The sequence below is a fragment of the Mixophyes fleayi genome, chromosome 12 (assembly GCF_038048845.1).
Source record: "Mixophyes fleayi isolate aMixFle1 chromosome 12, aMixFle1.hap1, whole genome shotgun sequence".
NCBI lineage: Eukaryota > Metazoa > Chordata > Amphibia > Anura > Limnodynastidae > Mixophyes > Mixophyes fleayi.
The window spans coordinates 71,762,824-71,781,095 of record NC_134413.1 but is presented as its reverse complement, the minus strand read 5'-3'; the positions used below and the strand labels follow the sequence as shown (position 1 = coordinate 71,781,095).

Below are 18,272 nucleotides of genomic sequence, written 5' to 3'. Positions count from 1 at the left end.
AAATACCAAAACGAGGCTTGGACTTAAATAAAAGAAAACTAATACACGCAAACACATTCAGCTCCAAACCGAGGCTTGGACTTAGATGGAAACAGGGCTAAAACATAAAGACCTCAAGCACTAAAACGAGACGTGGGCTGGAATATGGCAGAGCTAATACTTACAGCTATGTTGAGCTCCAAAACGAGGCTTTAACTCAATATTAAACGGATTTGTTTATGATACTATAAAAACTAAAATAAGGCATACATCTAAATAAAACTTTTCTATAATAAATTAACTTCTGAAATGAAGTTTTGGCTTGAATTTAAACAGAACTATACATGATATGAATTTTGAGAGTTTTGATCCAAATATAAACATAGCTCTCTAAACATTCTTATTTATCCCAAAAACAAGACTTGAGAAGCTAATACAAAAATGATGTATCGGACATGTACAGGAATAAAACATACATTCATCAACACTATTTCCAGCGATACAATAGAGTCACAATATAAATATTTTTACTTTGTCACAAGTCACCCTACCAGTTACCAGAACCTGTCGTTGATGAGAGCTTCATCTTTAGCAACCTCCTTTCCTATAGAACCAGATGTGTTTGCCGGTGCTCGGTTGTCCCCAGGGCTTAATCTCGAGTAGTGGTAACTTAATTTAGGTAAGTGGGCACCACAGAGGACTACGCAATGAGATGTTGAGCTGAGATCTCTATGGCAACTGGGATGCAGGATGCACCAGGACCAAATTTAGCAGGTATATGGAGTTTGCAACAGGATGCAGTACCAACCTTCACCAGTATAACAGATTGGCAGTGCAGAGTAGAGGATGGTATAATATCAGATGTGGACTGTGTAGAGTTGGAGCTAGAGAGCAACACAGTACAAGGGAAGGTGCTGGAGCAAGATCGAGCTGTAAATCAGGACTGTGAAACACTGCTGACACAGATGAGTTCAATGGAGTGGAGAGCAAAAATAAAATGTCATAAAACCCCAAAAATGAAAGTGCATAAGTTGTGTAAAAAATGAGAACACAATGATATGTGGAGTTTATAATTACCTATATGTAATGCCAAATGATGCCATTAGTAAATATCTATTATACATTCTAATCTATTAGTTTGCAAGTAATTACCTTTCTGTATAACAATTGCTTTCCATATCTAGCGATCACCTTTGCTAAATGAAACACAGTTTTTATTACAGTGTATTCATATGAATTATAAGAATGTCAAATGTTTATCGTGATTATATCATAACTGAGTTGCCCTGTATCAGATAAGAGCTAAACAATCCATAAGGAGAATTCTCTTTGATTCCCTCTTGAGCTCCCGATGGAGATCTCCTCCTCTCAAACCCATCTTGATCTGTTCCATGACAAAGGCCTGTAGTGATCTTGGATCACAGTCATGGCACTTCATAAAGTGCCTTTCAACATATGTTACTTGTTTTAAATTATCTCTGTCTCTCTTGACTCTCTTTATGTTGATTACATGCTCCAAGATTCTATTTTTGAGTGACCTGCCTATCATGCCACCATAGTTTAAGTTACAGGGGCAAGTTAAGCAGTAAATAACATTCGGAGGGTTATAATTTATGAATCCTTTGATTTAACTCTCGAGAACCGATCTTTATACTCCTTTGTTTGTATCATAAATTGACATGCCCGGCATACGCCATATTTGAAAAAACCCATTGGTTTATTAGAAATTCTCTTTTCAAATGGTGAGAAACTGTGGACTAAATGAAACCCCAAATTCTTAGATCTACACCATGTCATAGAGATCCTATCCTCTAACACTTCTTTCAGGTCATAATCAGACTTTAGGATATTCCAATGTTTCTGGAAGATATTGGCTATTTGCTATGGCCAACAAAAACACTGTCTTCCACATAAGATACCGTAAGTCAACAGACTGTAAAGGCTCAAACGGATGTTTAGAAAGAGCCCGAAGAACCACATTGAGGTTCCAGGGCTCAACAGGATGACAAAAAGGAGGTTGTATACGCAACACACCCTGCAAGAAAGTCCTGATATCTCCATATTCAGCAATCTTTTTCTGAAAATAGACAGAGAGGGCGGATATCTGCCCCTTGAGGGAACTAAGCCGCAAACCCTTCTGAACCCCGTCCTGAAGAAAATCCAGGACAAGGGGAATCTTAAATCTTGAGGAATGAAAACCCCTAGACTCACAGCACACAATATACGTCTTCCACACTCTATAATAAATGGAAGACGACGCAGGCTTCCTGGCCTTAATCATGGTGTTTGTTACCTCTTGAGAGAAACCTTTAGCCTTAAGTATTAGGGTTTCAATAGCCAGGCCGTCAAAGCCAGCTGATTCAAACCTTGGTAAAGGAATGGACCTTGAACCAGAAGATCTGCCTGCATGGGAAGCCAAAATGGAGGACCTCCTGCTAACAACAGCAGATCTGAGAACCACGCTCTGCGTGGCCAGAATGGAGCTATGAAAATTGCGGGAACTTTCTCCCTCTTCACCTTCTTTAGCACCCGCGCAATCATTGGGATGGGCGGGAAAATGTACACCATCCGGTACTGCCAAGGAGCTGACATGGCATCTACTATTTCTACCGCTGGGTCTCGTGCTCTTGCACCGTAGCGCGGCACCTGATGGTTCAGACTGGACGCCATCAGGTCTATCTCCGGACAGCCCCAACGCTCCACCAGTAGGGAGAATACCTGACTGTTTAGAGCCCATTCCCCGGGATGAAGGGTGTGTCTGCTGAGGAAGTCTGCTTCCCAATTCTTCACCCCCGGAATGTGAATGGCTGAAATCCTGGGGACCTGATGTTCTGCCCACGCTAGTATGCGTTTGGCCTCTCGCATAGCAGCCACGCTGCGAGTGCCCCCCTGATGATTTATGTACGCTACCGTGGTGGCGTTGTCGGACTGAATCTGAAGAGGTTTTCCTCTTAGAAATTCCTGTGCACCTATCAGAGTATTGTACACTGCTCTGAGCTCCAGAATGTTTATTGGAAGACGTGATTCCTGAGGGGACCAGAGACCCTGAAGCCTCAGGGTTCCTGTTACTCCCCCCCATCCCAACAGACTGGCGTCTGTTGTGACTAGAGTCCAAGACCATACCTGTAAGGATTGGCCTCTCTCCAAGTTGGATCGGGACGTCCACCAGACCAGAGATAGCCTTGTGGCTGTGGACAGACAAACCATCTGTTTGTCCAAATTCATCTGCGACCCTGACCACTTCCGCAGGATCTCCCCCTGAAGTGGACTTGAGTGAAATTGAGCAAACGGAACTGTCTCGAATACAGAGACCATCGTCCCCAGGAGCTTCATGCAACTGAGAACAGAGACACTCCTCTTCCTCAGCAAGGCTCTGGTCTTTGACTGCAAAGCTAAGACTTTTTCTGCTGGGAGATAAACTCTCAGAGACTGAGTATCGAAAAGCAGACCCAAGAATCGCATCTGCTGAGTTGGCACCAGCGATGAGTTGGGTAAATTCAACACCCAACCGTGACTCTGAAGAAACTGCATAACAGTCTGAATCTGTTGGGATAAAAGGACCGCAGACGGTGCCTTCAACAGAAGGTCGTCTAGGTAAGGGACAATTGTTATGCCCTTCTGGCGCAATAGACTGGCCATGACTGCCATGATCTTGGTAAAGACTCTGGGAGCGGTAGCCAGGCCGAAGGGGAGTGCCCTGAACTGAAAGTGCGCCTTTCCTACTGCGAACCGAGGGAGACTCTGGTGTCCTTCCCAGATCGGTAAATGTAGGTAAGCAACCTTGATGTCTAATGATGCCAAAAACTCCCCTTTTTCTATCCCTGCTATCACAGAGCGAAGGGATTCCAAGCGAAATCTTTGAATCTTCAGCTGCTTGTTCAGAGACCGAAGATTCAGGATGGGCCGGAAGGATGCGTCTGGTTTTGGCACCAGGAAGAGGTTTGAGTAAAAACCTCGCCCCCGTTCTAGAGGAGGGACCTGAACTATTACTTGAGCAGAAAGGAGCTTTTGTATGGCTTCCTAAAGTGCTACACGTCTGCGGGGGCAAGAGGGGAGAGGAGTGGGCTAGATCTATGACGTAGCCCCGGGACACAACTCCTTGAACCCAGAGATCCGTCGTGGATTTCCACCACCGATCCCTGAATTGAAGAAGACGTGCCCCCACCTGATGCTTCCCCTGAAGAACTATGTCACGCGGAGGGCTTGTCTGCTGGACAAGCAGAACCTCTCCTTGCTGTACCTCTAGCTCCTCTGCCTCTAATGGCCGATGATCTAGACGCTGAGGAATACCCTCTATTAAAGGCACCCCCTCGGGAAAAGCTCCGAAAGGAACGAAATCACTCTGACGGGGCCTGTTTGAAACCGTGGGTAGAGCAGTACTCTTACCTCCTGTGGTCTCCTGAATAACCCTTTCGAGCTCTGCCCGGAATAGAGTTCGTCCATCAAAGGGTAAATTCTCTAAAGCTTTCTTAGAGTCTGCGTCCACCGACCACGTCCCTAACCATAGACGACGAGCTGCTACAGTAAGAGCCGAGCCCTTGGCATTTACCGAAACTGCATCCATGGCAGCGTTCCCTACGTACTCCGAAGTTTCTAGTACATGTTGTGCTAGATCTACTAGCTCTGTACGCTGAGTGTTATCTCTAAGGCCCTTAATCAAAGCCTCCATCCATAACTGTACAGCCTTGTTGGCCCATGCTATAGCCATATTAGGCCTAAACAAACTTCCCACAGCGGTATAAGCTGAGCGAAGAGCCAGATCACACTTCTTATCAGTGTAATCCTTAAGGGTTATCCGCTCTTGGACCAGAATAGCTGAAGATGAAGCTAACCGGGCTACCGGTGTGTCCACCCTAGGCAAAGTCTCCTATTTTACTGTGTCCTCAGGAGGCAGAGGATAAAGAGACTTACTTTCCCGGCATCATAAACTGCTTATTTGGCTTGTGCCAAGCTTCAGAAATAATCTCCAACATTTCTGGAGAATGCAGGAAAATTGCTAACTGTGCCTTAGGTCTTTTAAATAAGGATATACCCTTAGGCGCTACGGGCTCCGGATCAGCGAACCCTAAGGCATGTCTGATTCCCCAAGTAAGACTGTCCACACTCGTGGAGCCAGAATCATAGATAGCCTCCCCTTCTGGGTCGATATCTACCTCACCTTCTTCGGCTGAGGAGCGATCAGAAAGCTGATCTATTTCCAGATCTGCATCAGTAATGGCTCTCTTACCCCTCTGGGAAATAGATACTAGCCTATCTTCCCCGTGAGTAGACCCTGCCTGTGATGTGGCATTGTCGTCAGACTGGCTGCCTGCAAGTGTAAGTGGGGTAGTGTTGTCACGTACCTCTATTGCCCGCAGCATCACAGCCGTCATTTTCTCCATAGCCGAAGAAAAAGACCTCATCCAGGGCGGTTCCACCATTGCAGAGGATCCCTCCTGGGCTGGGTTGTTTCGCCTCTGAGCGTCCGCAGTACAAGCTGCGCAAAGGGCGTTTCGCTCTGTGTGGCCAACAGAAAGTTTTGTGTTACATTTTGAACAGGCATAATATACTGCAGCAGGCACAGAAGTACCCTTGCCTTTAGCTGTCCCCTTCTCCGCCATTGTTCTGCTTCTTAAAATAATTATTAAAAGAAATACAGACAATTTAAGACGACAAAATAGGAGAGTCCTGTGCTAGGAAGTCTCTGAAAGAGCACCACTCCAAATAATACAAAAGACCGTTATAGTACTGTCTGTGAAAATTCCTTTTACATGAAATAACTCACAAGACCATATAACCACATATATACACTCCCCAAATGCTCCTCTAATCATACAAGCCTGTAGCGATTAGGGCATATAAGGATATCACCGGAGGAGAGGCAGAGCAGAGGAATCTAGACAGAGCTGCATGCTTTCAGCAGTGACCTTCTCTTCACCCCCGCCGTTCACCGTGCGGTAAGACCAGATCCAGGAAGCTGCGATAACACTCCTCCCCTTCCTGGCTCTGCCCGCTCTGCCTCTGTAAAACAAAACTCGCTGGCCCCATCCTCCAATGGCCGCCTAGGAGAGTCTAATGGCGCGCTATTCAGATTTTATGCCCAGCTCAGCGCGCTCCTTACTGCAGCCGACTCACCTCTCCCGAGTGTGAGCGCTGATTTTGTCCCCAAATATGCTCGTTTGTCTAGGGAGAGCGGGGACCTGCCGGCAAGAGGATCGCGGCGGGGGGGGGGGGGGGAGGCTGATACAGCTTCACTCCCCTGCCGCTGCTAGACACATAAAAGTTGCACTAAAACACCGTTCTGTGTCCCTTCTGAATATTTTCACCTTCCACTTAGACCAATAAACCTAACTAATGGCGCCTTAGAATAAATGCCGGCAGAGGTGCTGGTAGAAATGAGCGCTAGGCTTCATTTACCTGTGCTGGGATCCAGAGTGAGCAGAGCTGAGTCCTATTCACTCTGCTGGGTCTTGCCTGGGATCCCGCGCTGCACCTGAATAGAATAAAAAATAAAAACATGTAATCCTACTGCTAGACAAAGTATAGGCAGGAGCCTATACTCGTGACCGAACTCTAAGTCACTTAAAAAAACTAAGGATCTCTCTGGAGAGGAGGGGCATAGCAGGGGAGGAGTCCAAAGATTTAACAGTTAAAGTGACAAGAACTCCTGAGCCCACTACTATACCCAATGTCTTGCAGTGTCCCCCAATGGCAGGGAAGAGAAATTAGAATTTATAAAATGTAAGAAGCTGTCTCTGGTATGTGTACTGTCAGTGGCTTCACTAGGCAGGCACAAGATGGCTGATTATCTTCTTAGATATTTTCTGTATAGAGGAAGTGAATCTGCATGATACAGGGGGTTGGGTAGTGTTATGTGGCTGCGGGGGCTCACTGTACCATTATTAACCCTGGCACATCACTCATTTAAAATTTTCACTTATGCAGTGCCAGAGGCTGGGAGACACTGTGACAAATGGAGCCCATCACTGACCAGGCTTGTAGAACAATCCCTGCACTAGTCTGACTTACTATAACCGGATCACTCTGAACAAGTCTTATTGCAAAGGTGAAATGAAAAGAGTCAATACTACTGAACTTTTATATTTCAGATCCCCATAAGATGGAGCAAAGTTTTGCACCCCTGTAGACACATCTTGACCCACTTAGCCATGGGCATACCATATAAATGAGAGCTTTTGTACAAAAATGACATCACAATATTGCATTTAGGTCGTGGGACACATTTTTCAAGCTTCATAATCAATCCCCAATGGCAATGTATTACAAGAATCAACTGTTTTTACAATATTAAGAGTACTGCAGCTCCTTGTTTCATGTCCAATTGCTTTTGTCCTATGTGATATCCAAGACCTGATTTGTTTGTTAACCATTTTCATTACTCAGAACATGGGAATGTTTTCTCACCTGCATGGGTTCTCTGATGTTTGATAAGTTTTGAGTTCCATGGAAAACATTTTCCACACTCAGAACATGGAAATGGTTTCTCACCTGTGTGAGTTCTGTGATGTTTGACAAGGTTTGACTTTTGTGCAAAACCCTTCCCACACTCAGAACACGGAAACGGTTTTTCCCCTGTGTGAATTCTCTGATGTTCAATGTGTTTTGATTTCTGTGCAAAACATTTCCCACATTCAGAACATGGAAATGGTCTCTCACCTGTGTGAATTCTCTGATGTTTGACAAGTTTTGATTTCTGTGAAAAACATTTCCCACACTCAGAACATGGAAATGGCTTCTCACCTGTGTGAGTTCTCTGATGTCTAATAAGTTTTGATTTTACGGCAAAACATTTCTCACACTCAGAACATGGAAATGGTTTCTCATCTGTGTGAGTTTTCTGATGTTCAACATGATTTGATTTGTATACAAAACATTTCCCACACTCAGAACATGGAAATGGTTTCTCGCCTGTGTGAGTTCTCTGATGTTCAACAAGTTTTGATTTATGTGCAAAACATTTCCCACACTCAGAACACGGAAATGGTTTCTCACCTGTGTGAGTTCTCTGATGTTCAACAAGTTTTGATTTCTGTGTAAAACATTTCCCACATTCAGAACATGGAAACGGTTTCTCACCTGTGTGAGTTCTCTGATGTCTAATAAGTTTTGATTTCTGTACAAAACATTTCTCACACTCAGAACATGGAAATTGTGTCTCATCTGTGTGAGATCTCCGATGTTCAACAAGATTTGATTTATATACAAAACATTTCCCACACTCAGAACATTGGAATGGTTTCTCACCTGTGTGAGTTCTCTGATGTTCGACAAGCTTTGATTTATATGCAAAACATTTCCCACACTCAGAACATGTAAAAGGGTTCTCAGCTATGTGACTTTTCTGATGTTTATGAAGAGATAATTTAACTGTACAGCTTTTCCCACCCTCAGAACATGGAAATAATGTATCATCTGTATGAGCTGTACGATGTGTAACAATATCTATGTTATCAGAATTACATTCCTTATGATTAGAGAGTTCAGATGATTTATCTGCACTGTAAAGTATTGGATGTATATTTAGGGTAATTGGGTTTTCTCCTGTAGAATCTTGAGTGATGTTGTTATCTTCCATTTCAAAATCTGTAGATAAAATCAGTTGCTCCCCCAAGATATTCTTGCGTTTACATCCATCTGCTGAAAGTAAAATAAATGTAAGGAAGGACATTGAGCTGCAGATTACAATACCCAAAATTTTCAAACTATGAGCAGGTTGTTCAGTTGTTTAATTTCAATTTGCAATTGACGAACACTTCATTACAATTATAAAAGCGCATTATCAAGCACATTGTATAGATGCAGTCATAATTGGAATTCCTGTAATGACTCAATAAACAAAATATATGACTGTTTACTGTAATACATTTTATTACTCACCGGTATCGATACCTGTAGGGATTTCCTCCTCCTTACACTGCTGATCACCCCTCACATACGTCTCTTCCTCTTCCTCTCCCTCTATAATTTTTATTTTAATATCAGTCAGGATGTCATCCTAAATAGCCCACAAAAGAATGATAATTTTTAGTCAAGTTTTTTTATTGGTATTTCAAAACAGAACATAAAGAAAATAATTATTTCTGAATAAACGTGATAGATATAAACCACCGGGTGTGACACATTACATCAAAGATTAGTAAATTTCCAATACTTATGCAGGTATACAAAAACATACAGAATAATATCAAGACTGACAATAATACAGTATATATCAGATGGCATGGGTCCCCATGGACTCATGGGCACCCCTGATCATCATCATCATCTATTTCTTTATATAACGCCACTAATTCCATAGCGCTGCACAGAGAACTCACTCACATCAGTCCCTGCCCCATTGGAGCTTACAATCTAAAATTCCCTAACATACACACACAGACCAAGAGAGACTAAGGGCAATTTAATAGCAGCCAATTAACCTACCAGTATGTTTATGGAGTGTGGGAGGAAACCAGAGCACCCGGCGAAACCCACGCAAACATGGGGAGAACATACAAACTCCACACAGATAAGGTCATGGTTAGGAATCAAACTCATGACCCCAGTGCTGTGAGGCAGAAGTGCTAACTGTTAGGAACCCCTCCAGCCAGTACAGCAAAACCCGGAGTCTGCTCCGAAAGTCCGGTGTTCACTGTTGGGACAGACTTGGCTGCAGACAGAGGGTTGTGAGATGTCCACTGGCTGGGGAGAACCCAGGAATAGAGTTACAGAGGGCGTAGAGTAGGAAGTGCAGGAGCGAGTCCAGTGAGACACCGAGTGGATGGTGTCAAGACTGATATATCACTCATTGCCACTGGAATAAATAAGGAACAGTTGATAGAGAAGTCCCCTGATCCACAATGGTTTCTGTACCGGTACTTGTCCGGAAAGGAACGGAACTTACAGTGATAGGTAAAGATGATGAAACTGAACGTAGGCAGTAGCCAAGGGTAACTACAACCCACAGTACCGGTGAGAGTCTAGAGATTTTAGGGAAATAGTTCTTAGGCGATTGCCAGGGGTAACTACAACCCTCAGTACCGGTGAGAGTACGGAGATTTAGGGGTACAGTTCTTAGGCAGTTGCCAAAGGCAAGAGGGGGCTGGACTGTTTCTGCATTATCCACAAAGAACTCTTCCCACAAGGCAACCAGATCAGGTCCCTTGCCCATTAAAGGTAACTAAAAGAGTTCAGGTTCCAGAAAGATTGACCCCCTGGTAATGGCAAAGTCTACAGACAATATAAGAGGGGAATGGTCGCAGAGTTGTATCAGTCTTTCTAATGTAAGATTTTGGCTATGAAGGCACAGGGAGGTGCCCCGGGTGGAGCTGCCTAAGAAGGGATGCGATGAGCTTGCTCCACTGCGAACTGAGCCGTAAAGGAATCCTTCCCAAAAGCTTGAATTAACCATTTCTCCAAGAAACATTCAGTACCAGGCCCCTCCACTTATTCAGGTAACCCCACAAAACGAGTATTATTGCATCAGAGACTCCCCTCACTATAAGAAAGCTTCTGCTTACATGCCAACATCTGAGCTTCCAAATTATCAATTTGACCCTTCATAGGTGCTGTAGCATCTTCTAGAGTCTCCGCTTCAGCCACTCACTATTGGATTTGTTGCATATCATGTCTGAAAAGGGAAAGGTCGGCCAGCTGTAGAAGCTGCTGCAATGTGACCTCAGGGTAAGTAGGTGAGGTTGGTGCATTAGAAACAGTGGTAGTTTGGGAGGGCACACATAATGGAGTTTCTCCAGAACTGTCAGTGGGTGTAGAGGAATAGGCAAACCGGTCAAGCCATCCGGCCAGAGCAGCATGATCACATAACGAGGAAAATACATCCCAATATAGAGGAATGGGTATAATAATAGTGTTGTATTTCATGGATAAACACTTGTATGAAAGTCTTACCATGAAAGTACCCAAGGCAGGATCATAGAACAGAGTCAAGATAGTATAGACACCACTTCTAAAAGGCAAACTGGATAATCCAGATATGGGAATAAGGTTCAATAAATAAGCTAATGACTGTCCCACAGGAGTAATATATATTAGATGTCAAGTGCCAGGATGTTATCACAGCACAAACAGGCAAGATAGCATAAGTCAAATTACAGCCACTGTGTGAGGTACCTGCATGCACTCAGAGCCTGAGGCCCAGCTGTTGGGGATCCAATCTGTATCTCAGGATGGAAGGCTGACTTGGAGCAACAGAACTGTGCAGCATGAGGACAAATCGCCGCTCTCTATGGTGGAAAATAGGGCACCACCAAGACGTCAGCCCAGATTACAGGACAGGAACAGAAAATGTCCATCCCCAGCTCCCAGGGCAGAGGGGTATAGTCTACAGCATTGTCATGTACTCGAGTCGCACACAGTAAAGGGAAGAGCCTGAGCAAGTGTCGGCACCCGACGACCTGACAGTGATGGGTAAGTATGGTGATCTGTCTCATCACAGCAGGGGTCCCTGGGGTGTCCGCACCAACAGTCAGCGCCGGCAGCACGGAGAGGCAGAAGCGCTGTCCACCAAGGAGTCAGGCTGCAGGGGGACCGCTCAGATAGCAGCCTCCGCACACCAGGCTGGGGTCTCGAAGAGCAGCGCCGCAGCCGCGGATCAGGAGAAGTACCCCAGAGGATGCCAAGAGGGGTAAGTAAGCTCCAGGACTAGACAGAGTCCAAATAAACCAGCAAACTCAAAATGGAGGATAAATGCAGGAATTTTAGGATGGAGAACGTAGCAAGCATACTTGTACTCCATGTATGTCCAGGACACGACCCCTTTAAGAATATTATATTAAATAATATCTGATTTAATAATGTGAGATGAAACAGAAGAATATGAGAGTATAAGATCCACGCTGTTTTTTTACAGATAATATAATAAAATCACTTTGGCATTTAGGTATTTGGCAAGACCCTAAAATGTCATCTACCTGAAACTCCTGTGAATAAAGAGTACGGAGATATCTCTCTGGGGTATTTCTGTTACTGGATCCATCTGTAGGAAACACACAGTGACTGATTACATTGTTTATACAAGGAGAATATGTGACTCTTGTCTGTAATAAGTGTTTATTACTCACCTATGCTGATTTCCTCCTCCTTACACTGCTGATCACCCCTCACATACGTCTCTTTCCTTCCCTCTATAAATTCTAATTTAATACCAGTCATGACGTCATCCTAAACAGCCCACAAAACAATACAAATATATTTAATAATAACTGATTTAATAATTTATGATGAGACAGAGGAATGTCAGTGTATATGATCCACACAAGTATTTTTTTTACAGATCATATATTGGGAAATTCACTTTGGTATTTGGCGAGACCCTAAAATGTCACCTACCTGTGGAATACTGTGATTTTCCTCTGTACAATCCTGTGAATAAAGAGGACACGGACATCTCTCTGTGGTATTTGTGTTACTGGATCCATCTGTAGGAAACATACACTGAGTGAATACATTGTTTATATGTGATTCTCAGATGATGTGTATCTAGGTGGCCTTCAAAACTGTTCTCTCCCCTACAATAAATGAAAATCTCCTCTTACCCAGTGATTTGAGAATCCAGTGATTCTCCATCATTACGTCTTTTAAAAGACTCTTCTGCAATCTTAAATACGTCCACTCCTGCATGGATAAATAGACAGTGACATCCCAACACTTTATAGGAAGCTAATACACCCAATGATACAGTCATCACGCAGACACATCCCCTGGTGTTACTGTATTATGTCACATTCCCAGCAGTCACCTCTCCAGTCACCAGCGGAATGATCTTGTTGATCAGTTCCAGGATCTTCTAGTCATTGTTTCCCTCATATATCAGTGAGTGAGGTGGAGGAACCGTGATGGGACTCTGGGTCCTGCTCAATACTCCTGACACACTTGAGGGTGGCCCACCAAATCTCTTTATTACTACGGTGTAATCCTGTGAAATGAATTGGATAAAAAGATAAATGAAGCTCCATGTATTTGGAATTTTTAGGAGTTAACTACAATACAATAATAGTATATTTTACAAATACAACCAATATCCTATATGTAACTGTTTCATATATACATGAGTGTATATAGCATTTACATCTACTGCAGCTCAGTGGGCTCACCTATCACCCAAACCTTCAGTGGGTTCACCTTTAAAGACAAGTTTAAAGTGGGTTCTTGTAGTAGACAGAGGACTCAGAATGGCCAACCTACGGAAGATAATAGGAGAAGTAAGTGCTAGATACATTCTACTAGACAGTCCATATAGGAAACACTTACATGTAGGACAGGGGTTGGATTTGTAAAACTAGCCCTTCTTGTCCATTTTGCACATTTAAAAAGTCCAGGAAAGTGGAAACATTCTATAATCGTAAAACTTACAACTAAAAATATAGCAAAATCTGTAACTCATTTTAATCAGAGTTGGTATTTCAGCAGTTTGAACAGTGTAGTAAATCGTACAACTCCAGTGAGTAAAACATAACCTAGCACAGACCCGTTGGGGTTGCACTAATTTAAAAATCAAAATCCATTCCTAATTTTAATAAAGCATTCACTACGCTAATATTGAAACTGAGGAAAAGACGCACAATCCATGGCCTCCTATGGCCCTATCACACTACTTAATTTGGATATTAAGCTGCTGGCTAAAATCATGGCCACTCGTTTACAGTCCATTTTCCCATCACTCGGTGATTGAAATATGTATAAGCCATCGCGGCGGTGGCCTCCTCGTCCTTACAATATCCTTCCAAGAATATACAACTTAGCCTGGACGCCAATAAGGCGTTTGATGCAGTATCCTGGCCCTATATGTATGAGGTACACAAACGTGGGGCATTCAGAGAGGATTTCACTACTCTGATAGGGCCTGAGTCATTAAGGAACGTATCTCTGTTATTTGTGTGTATCATACGCATTTCCCTTCTGCGCATGCCCAGAACGAGGACACTCGGCCGTCAACGAAAGCAAGTCCGCTGCGTATGCCAACGCAAATGACAGTTACGACGGTCTACGGTTCTTTTGAGATTTCATATTCCACATATATATTGTACGCATCCTGCAGTGTCTGGTCTAGTACAGCAGAGTGACCCTACGCCCATAGTCATCACCACACGTATCCTGAGATCCGCTCCTTGCCGACTCCAGGAGTACGCAGAGATGATTTATGTAACGTTGAGAACAACTGCACGATGCGCTCTGTATGCTGCCTTAATGACTCAGGGCCATAAGCTTTTTCTATTCTTGCCCAACCACCTCTCTACTAATCAATGGCCTGATTGGAGAGGCGGCACCCATGACGAGGGGTACACGTTAGGGCTGCCCCATGTCACCCTTACTCTTCAACCTAGTACTTGATCCTATGCTTGAGACCTACATACTGTATTTCGGGGCGTCCGTGTTGTATTTATCAAGCTGTCCGTTTGATAAATCCCTGGCATTATACCTGATCCTTGCTTTACCTGACGCTACTTGGCTAGAAACATAGCAATTAAATTGGCGTAAAGCACTATCCCATATCTAGGTATAGAACTTTCTAAGAACCTTGGTCTCTTCTATCAACATCATATCTCGAAAGTTGTTGGGAACCTAGTAACAAGGTTGAGGGCTGGGGTCATCTTTGTCTTTACTTAATGGGTAGAGCAAATTTACTTAAGATGAAATCCTCCCCTAGACTTGTAGAGTATTTCAAAACTTCATTTGGGGGGAAAAAAATCAAGAATTGGGCTATTGAAACTTTAACAACCCAGGACTAATGCTGGATTTCATTTGGCCAATATAGAACTCTATAATCAGGCTGCTCAACTTCAGTACCGGAGGGATTTGATACAAGGGTCTGACACCTATGCGGATACCTCACCAGAACAAAATTTCCTCCCTGGCCTAAAATTGACTGCTTTCCTACATCTACATGACCACAAGGTATCAGCGACAGTTCTTGACAACCACCATTTTATGTCCACTAGAAAATTGTGGCACATCATACATACATTGAAACTAAAACCTTACTTATCTATCCATCTTCCTCTATTTGGGAACCCTAGTTTTTAGAATGGAGAGGCTGCCTAGCTATTCACTATCTAGAATGACGCGGGGGTTAGAACGGTGGGGCAGTTCCTTACTCAATCTAAGAAACCCTTGACTTTCCAACAAACAGGGAACCTGCACGACGTGATTAGACCGTGCAACCTAGACTTTTACAGACTCACATTATGCAAGTGTAGTGACCAGACCATTTTCTCAACAGGATTGGGACCCACCCGCTCTACTATGATACATTGAAAACGGGATTGGATGGGACGCTTTGTACCTACTAATTTTTTACTTCTTTACAGCTCACAGTGTGTGTGATGGGACCTGTTTTATTCCTTGTTATATATCACTATATAGATTATTATCCTTTCTATAATATTCATCCATTATAAACAGTGCATGTGCTGGGAACTGTCTTATTACTCTTTATATATCACTATATAGATTATTATCCTTTATATAATAATAATAATAATAATAATAATAATAATAATAATAATCACCCATTATAAACAGTGTGTGTGCTGGGAGCTGTCACATCCCTCTGCATATATAGTAATTACAACATCCCTCTCCTCTATATAATAATAATCTCCCATTATAAACAGCATTTTATATGAGCTGTAATGTCTCCCTATACAGACTCCTCTGTATAATAATCCTTCATATCTCTGCTCTCAGCATAATAATAATATATTGTTAGAAGATATTACCTCAGCCTTGTACAGGTCCTGGATGTTGTTGATATATATGAATGAGTTAAAGCTGCTCTCCAGGTTGTAAAATGGCTCCTGCAAGAGTATGTGACCACGCCCCCTCTGGAACGTCACTGGTACATAACTGTATCAGCTGTATTGTGTCTGGGAGACTAAGGGAAAATGGCCGCCGCTGTTCTACATTAAGGACAATGCAGTAATACAGTATTTTACTCTAGTGATAACATTGCTGCTAGTCAGCTATATGCTACGTTCATTACTAGCTGTTAGAAGCTAAATCCCTTTCAGATAATTCTGTGACATCACGAGGTCATGTGACTGCTGTAGTCACATGGTACACAGTGCAGGAGCTGCTGCTGGATAACTTCCTGTTCCTGTGTAGTGGAGGAAAGGTAAGAAGGAGAAGTAGTGATGTGATGGGGAGGGGACATGTGTGACTAAAGGTGCTGGGCAGAGAGGGGACATGTGTGACTAAAGGTGCTGGGCAGAGAGGGGACATGTGTGACTAAAGGTGCTGGGCAGAGAGGGGACATGTGTGACTAAAGGTGCTGGGCAGAGAGGGGACATGTGTGACTAAAGGTGCTGGGCAGAGAGGGGACATGTGTGACTAAAGGTGCTGGGCAGAGGGGGGACATGTGTGACTAAAGGTGCTGGGCAGAGAGGGGACATGTGTGACTAAAGGTGCTGGGCAGAGAGGGGACATGTGTGACTAAAGGTGCTGGGCAGAGAGGGGACATGTGTGACTAAAGGTGCTGGGCAGAGAGGGGACATGTGTGACTAAAGGTGCTGGGCAGAGAGGGGACATGTGTGACTAAAGGTGCTGGGCAGAGAGGGGACATGTGTGACTAAAGGTGCTGGGCAGAGAGGGGACATGTGTGACTAAAGGTGCTGGGCAGAGAGGGGACATGTGTGACTAAAGGTGCTGGGCAGAGAGGGGACATGTGTGACTAAAGGTGCTGGGCAGAGAGGGGACATGTGTGACTAAAGGTGCTGGGCAGAGAGGAGACATGTGTGACTAAAGGTGCTGGGCAGAGAGGGGACATGTGTGACTAAAGGTGCTGGGCAGAGAGGGGACATGTGTGACTAAAGGTGCTGGGCAGAGAGGGGGCATGTGTGACTAAAGGTGCTGGGCAGAGAGGGGACATGTGTGACTAAAGGTGCTGGGCAGAGAGGGGACATGTGTGACTAAAGCATGAGGCATGTGAAGGAGAAGTCTCTTCCCCACACGGCCCCTCCTCAAACAACAATAACCTGACAACACTTACTAACTTTTCTCAGATATTCCCCATGACACGTATTACATGATCTTTTCCCTGACAGGCCTCCTGCCCACAATCGTGTCTCGCTGCTGCCCACCAGCTTTTACCTCACAGGCCCCGCTGCCTCAATCCTGACACCTCTCTTACTTCAAAATGAAAGAGGCGCGTTTTATTTGAAAGAGGAGTAGATCCTTAGCAGTGAATGAGATAATAATACAGAGATCATTGTTGCCATAGATGTTGGGGTTTTCTTTTTTTAACTGTATCTAGTCAGAGTTTAGTTAGATGATATTATCATTACAGGCCATTAATATAATTGCTTTTGTCACAAACTGTACATAAGACACCTCAATTATCTCACAAAAATAACAATACATCCAGATTTCAATGCACTGTTTTTATGTGGCATACTTCAGCCTTCTCACTTATCCATAACTTTAAGTTTTGGTATACTTCAGGCATTAATTGGGGATACCAGGAACCACTGTAGTATATTGTAGGGAACAGGCGAAAGGGCCATTTAAGACATCCTAGAAGTTCACCGACACTCCTCCTGCTCTATACTCTTCTCTCCTGTTAGGCCTTCAGTTTAGATTAAGTGCCCCCCCCCCCCCTTCACAATGCTGGGTAACTCTGCGGGACCTAGGTATAGACGCTACAGATGTTCCCAGGTAGTGATTGCAGGAATGGCCGTCACTGCTTCACAGTGCTCTGTAGTGCACAGTGCTGGAAGATAGGTTTAGCAAGTTGGAATGGCTACTTGTTAGTGTTGGGGCAGCTTCATGTTTCCTTAAGGGGCCTGGGTCAGGTGGGGGTTACTGGGTATATATAAGCCCCCACTGGGCACTGGATGTGTGGACGGTGAGTCCTTTTGTACAGCTACAAATGCATTTTTTCTTGTACTACAAAGCAATTTTTGTTACATACCATCCAGACTGCTGCAACCTCCATCTTGCTGTAATGATATCTTGGTACCCTACAGTCCATTCAAATAGTCGCTGCAGGAATAACCTCCCTACTCTCCATCATTAATTACTGTTCTGCTACTGAAATCATCTTGTTTTCCATTTTAATTATCTTTTCATTGCAAAAGTATTTAGAGCTGGCCAATCCATTTCCACCTGTTATATCTATTATCACAATCTGTACGTACCCACCATCTGCTCACGTTGACGCTTTATTTTTCCTAGGGTACCTCCGCTCTCAGGACTGCGACCCTTCTTGAATGCTGCCCCTGGAAATCTTCACAGAATGTCTGTCTGTCATGTATGGTCTCTAACTGCAGGACCCTGCTGAAAGCTCATCTGTTTACCGG

At 43.8% G+C, this 18,272-nt stretch overlaps 1 protein-coding gene and 1 pseudogene across 1 annotated transcript; one reads left to right on the top strand and one right to left on the bottom strand.

The window, feature by feature from the left end:
• LOC142108364 (uncharacterized) overlaps window positions 1-18,272 on the top strand; it is a 159,526-nt pseudogene that overhangs the window by 55,600 nt on the left and 85,654 nt on the right.
• LOC142108689 (uncharacterized) lies at window positions 7,288-8,566 on the bottom strand. The gene has a single exon (XM_075192532.1). It carries the CDS (start codon window positions 8,552-8,554, stop codon window positions 7,355-7,357), a length of 1,200 nt encoding a protein of 399 aa, XP_075048633.1. The 5' UTR covers window positions 8,555-8,566; the 3' UTR covers window positions 7,288-7,354.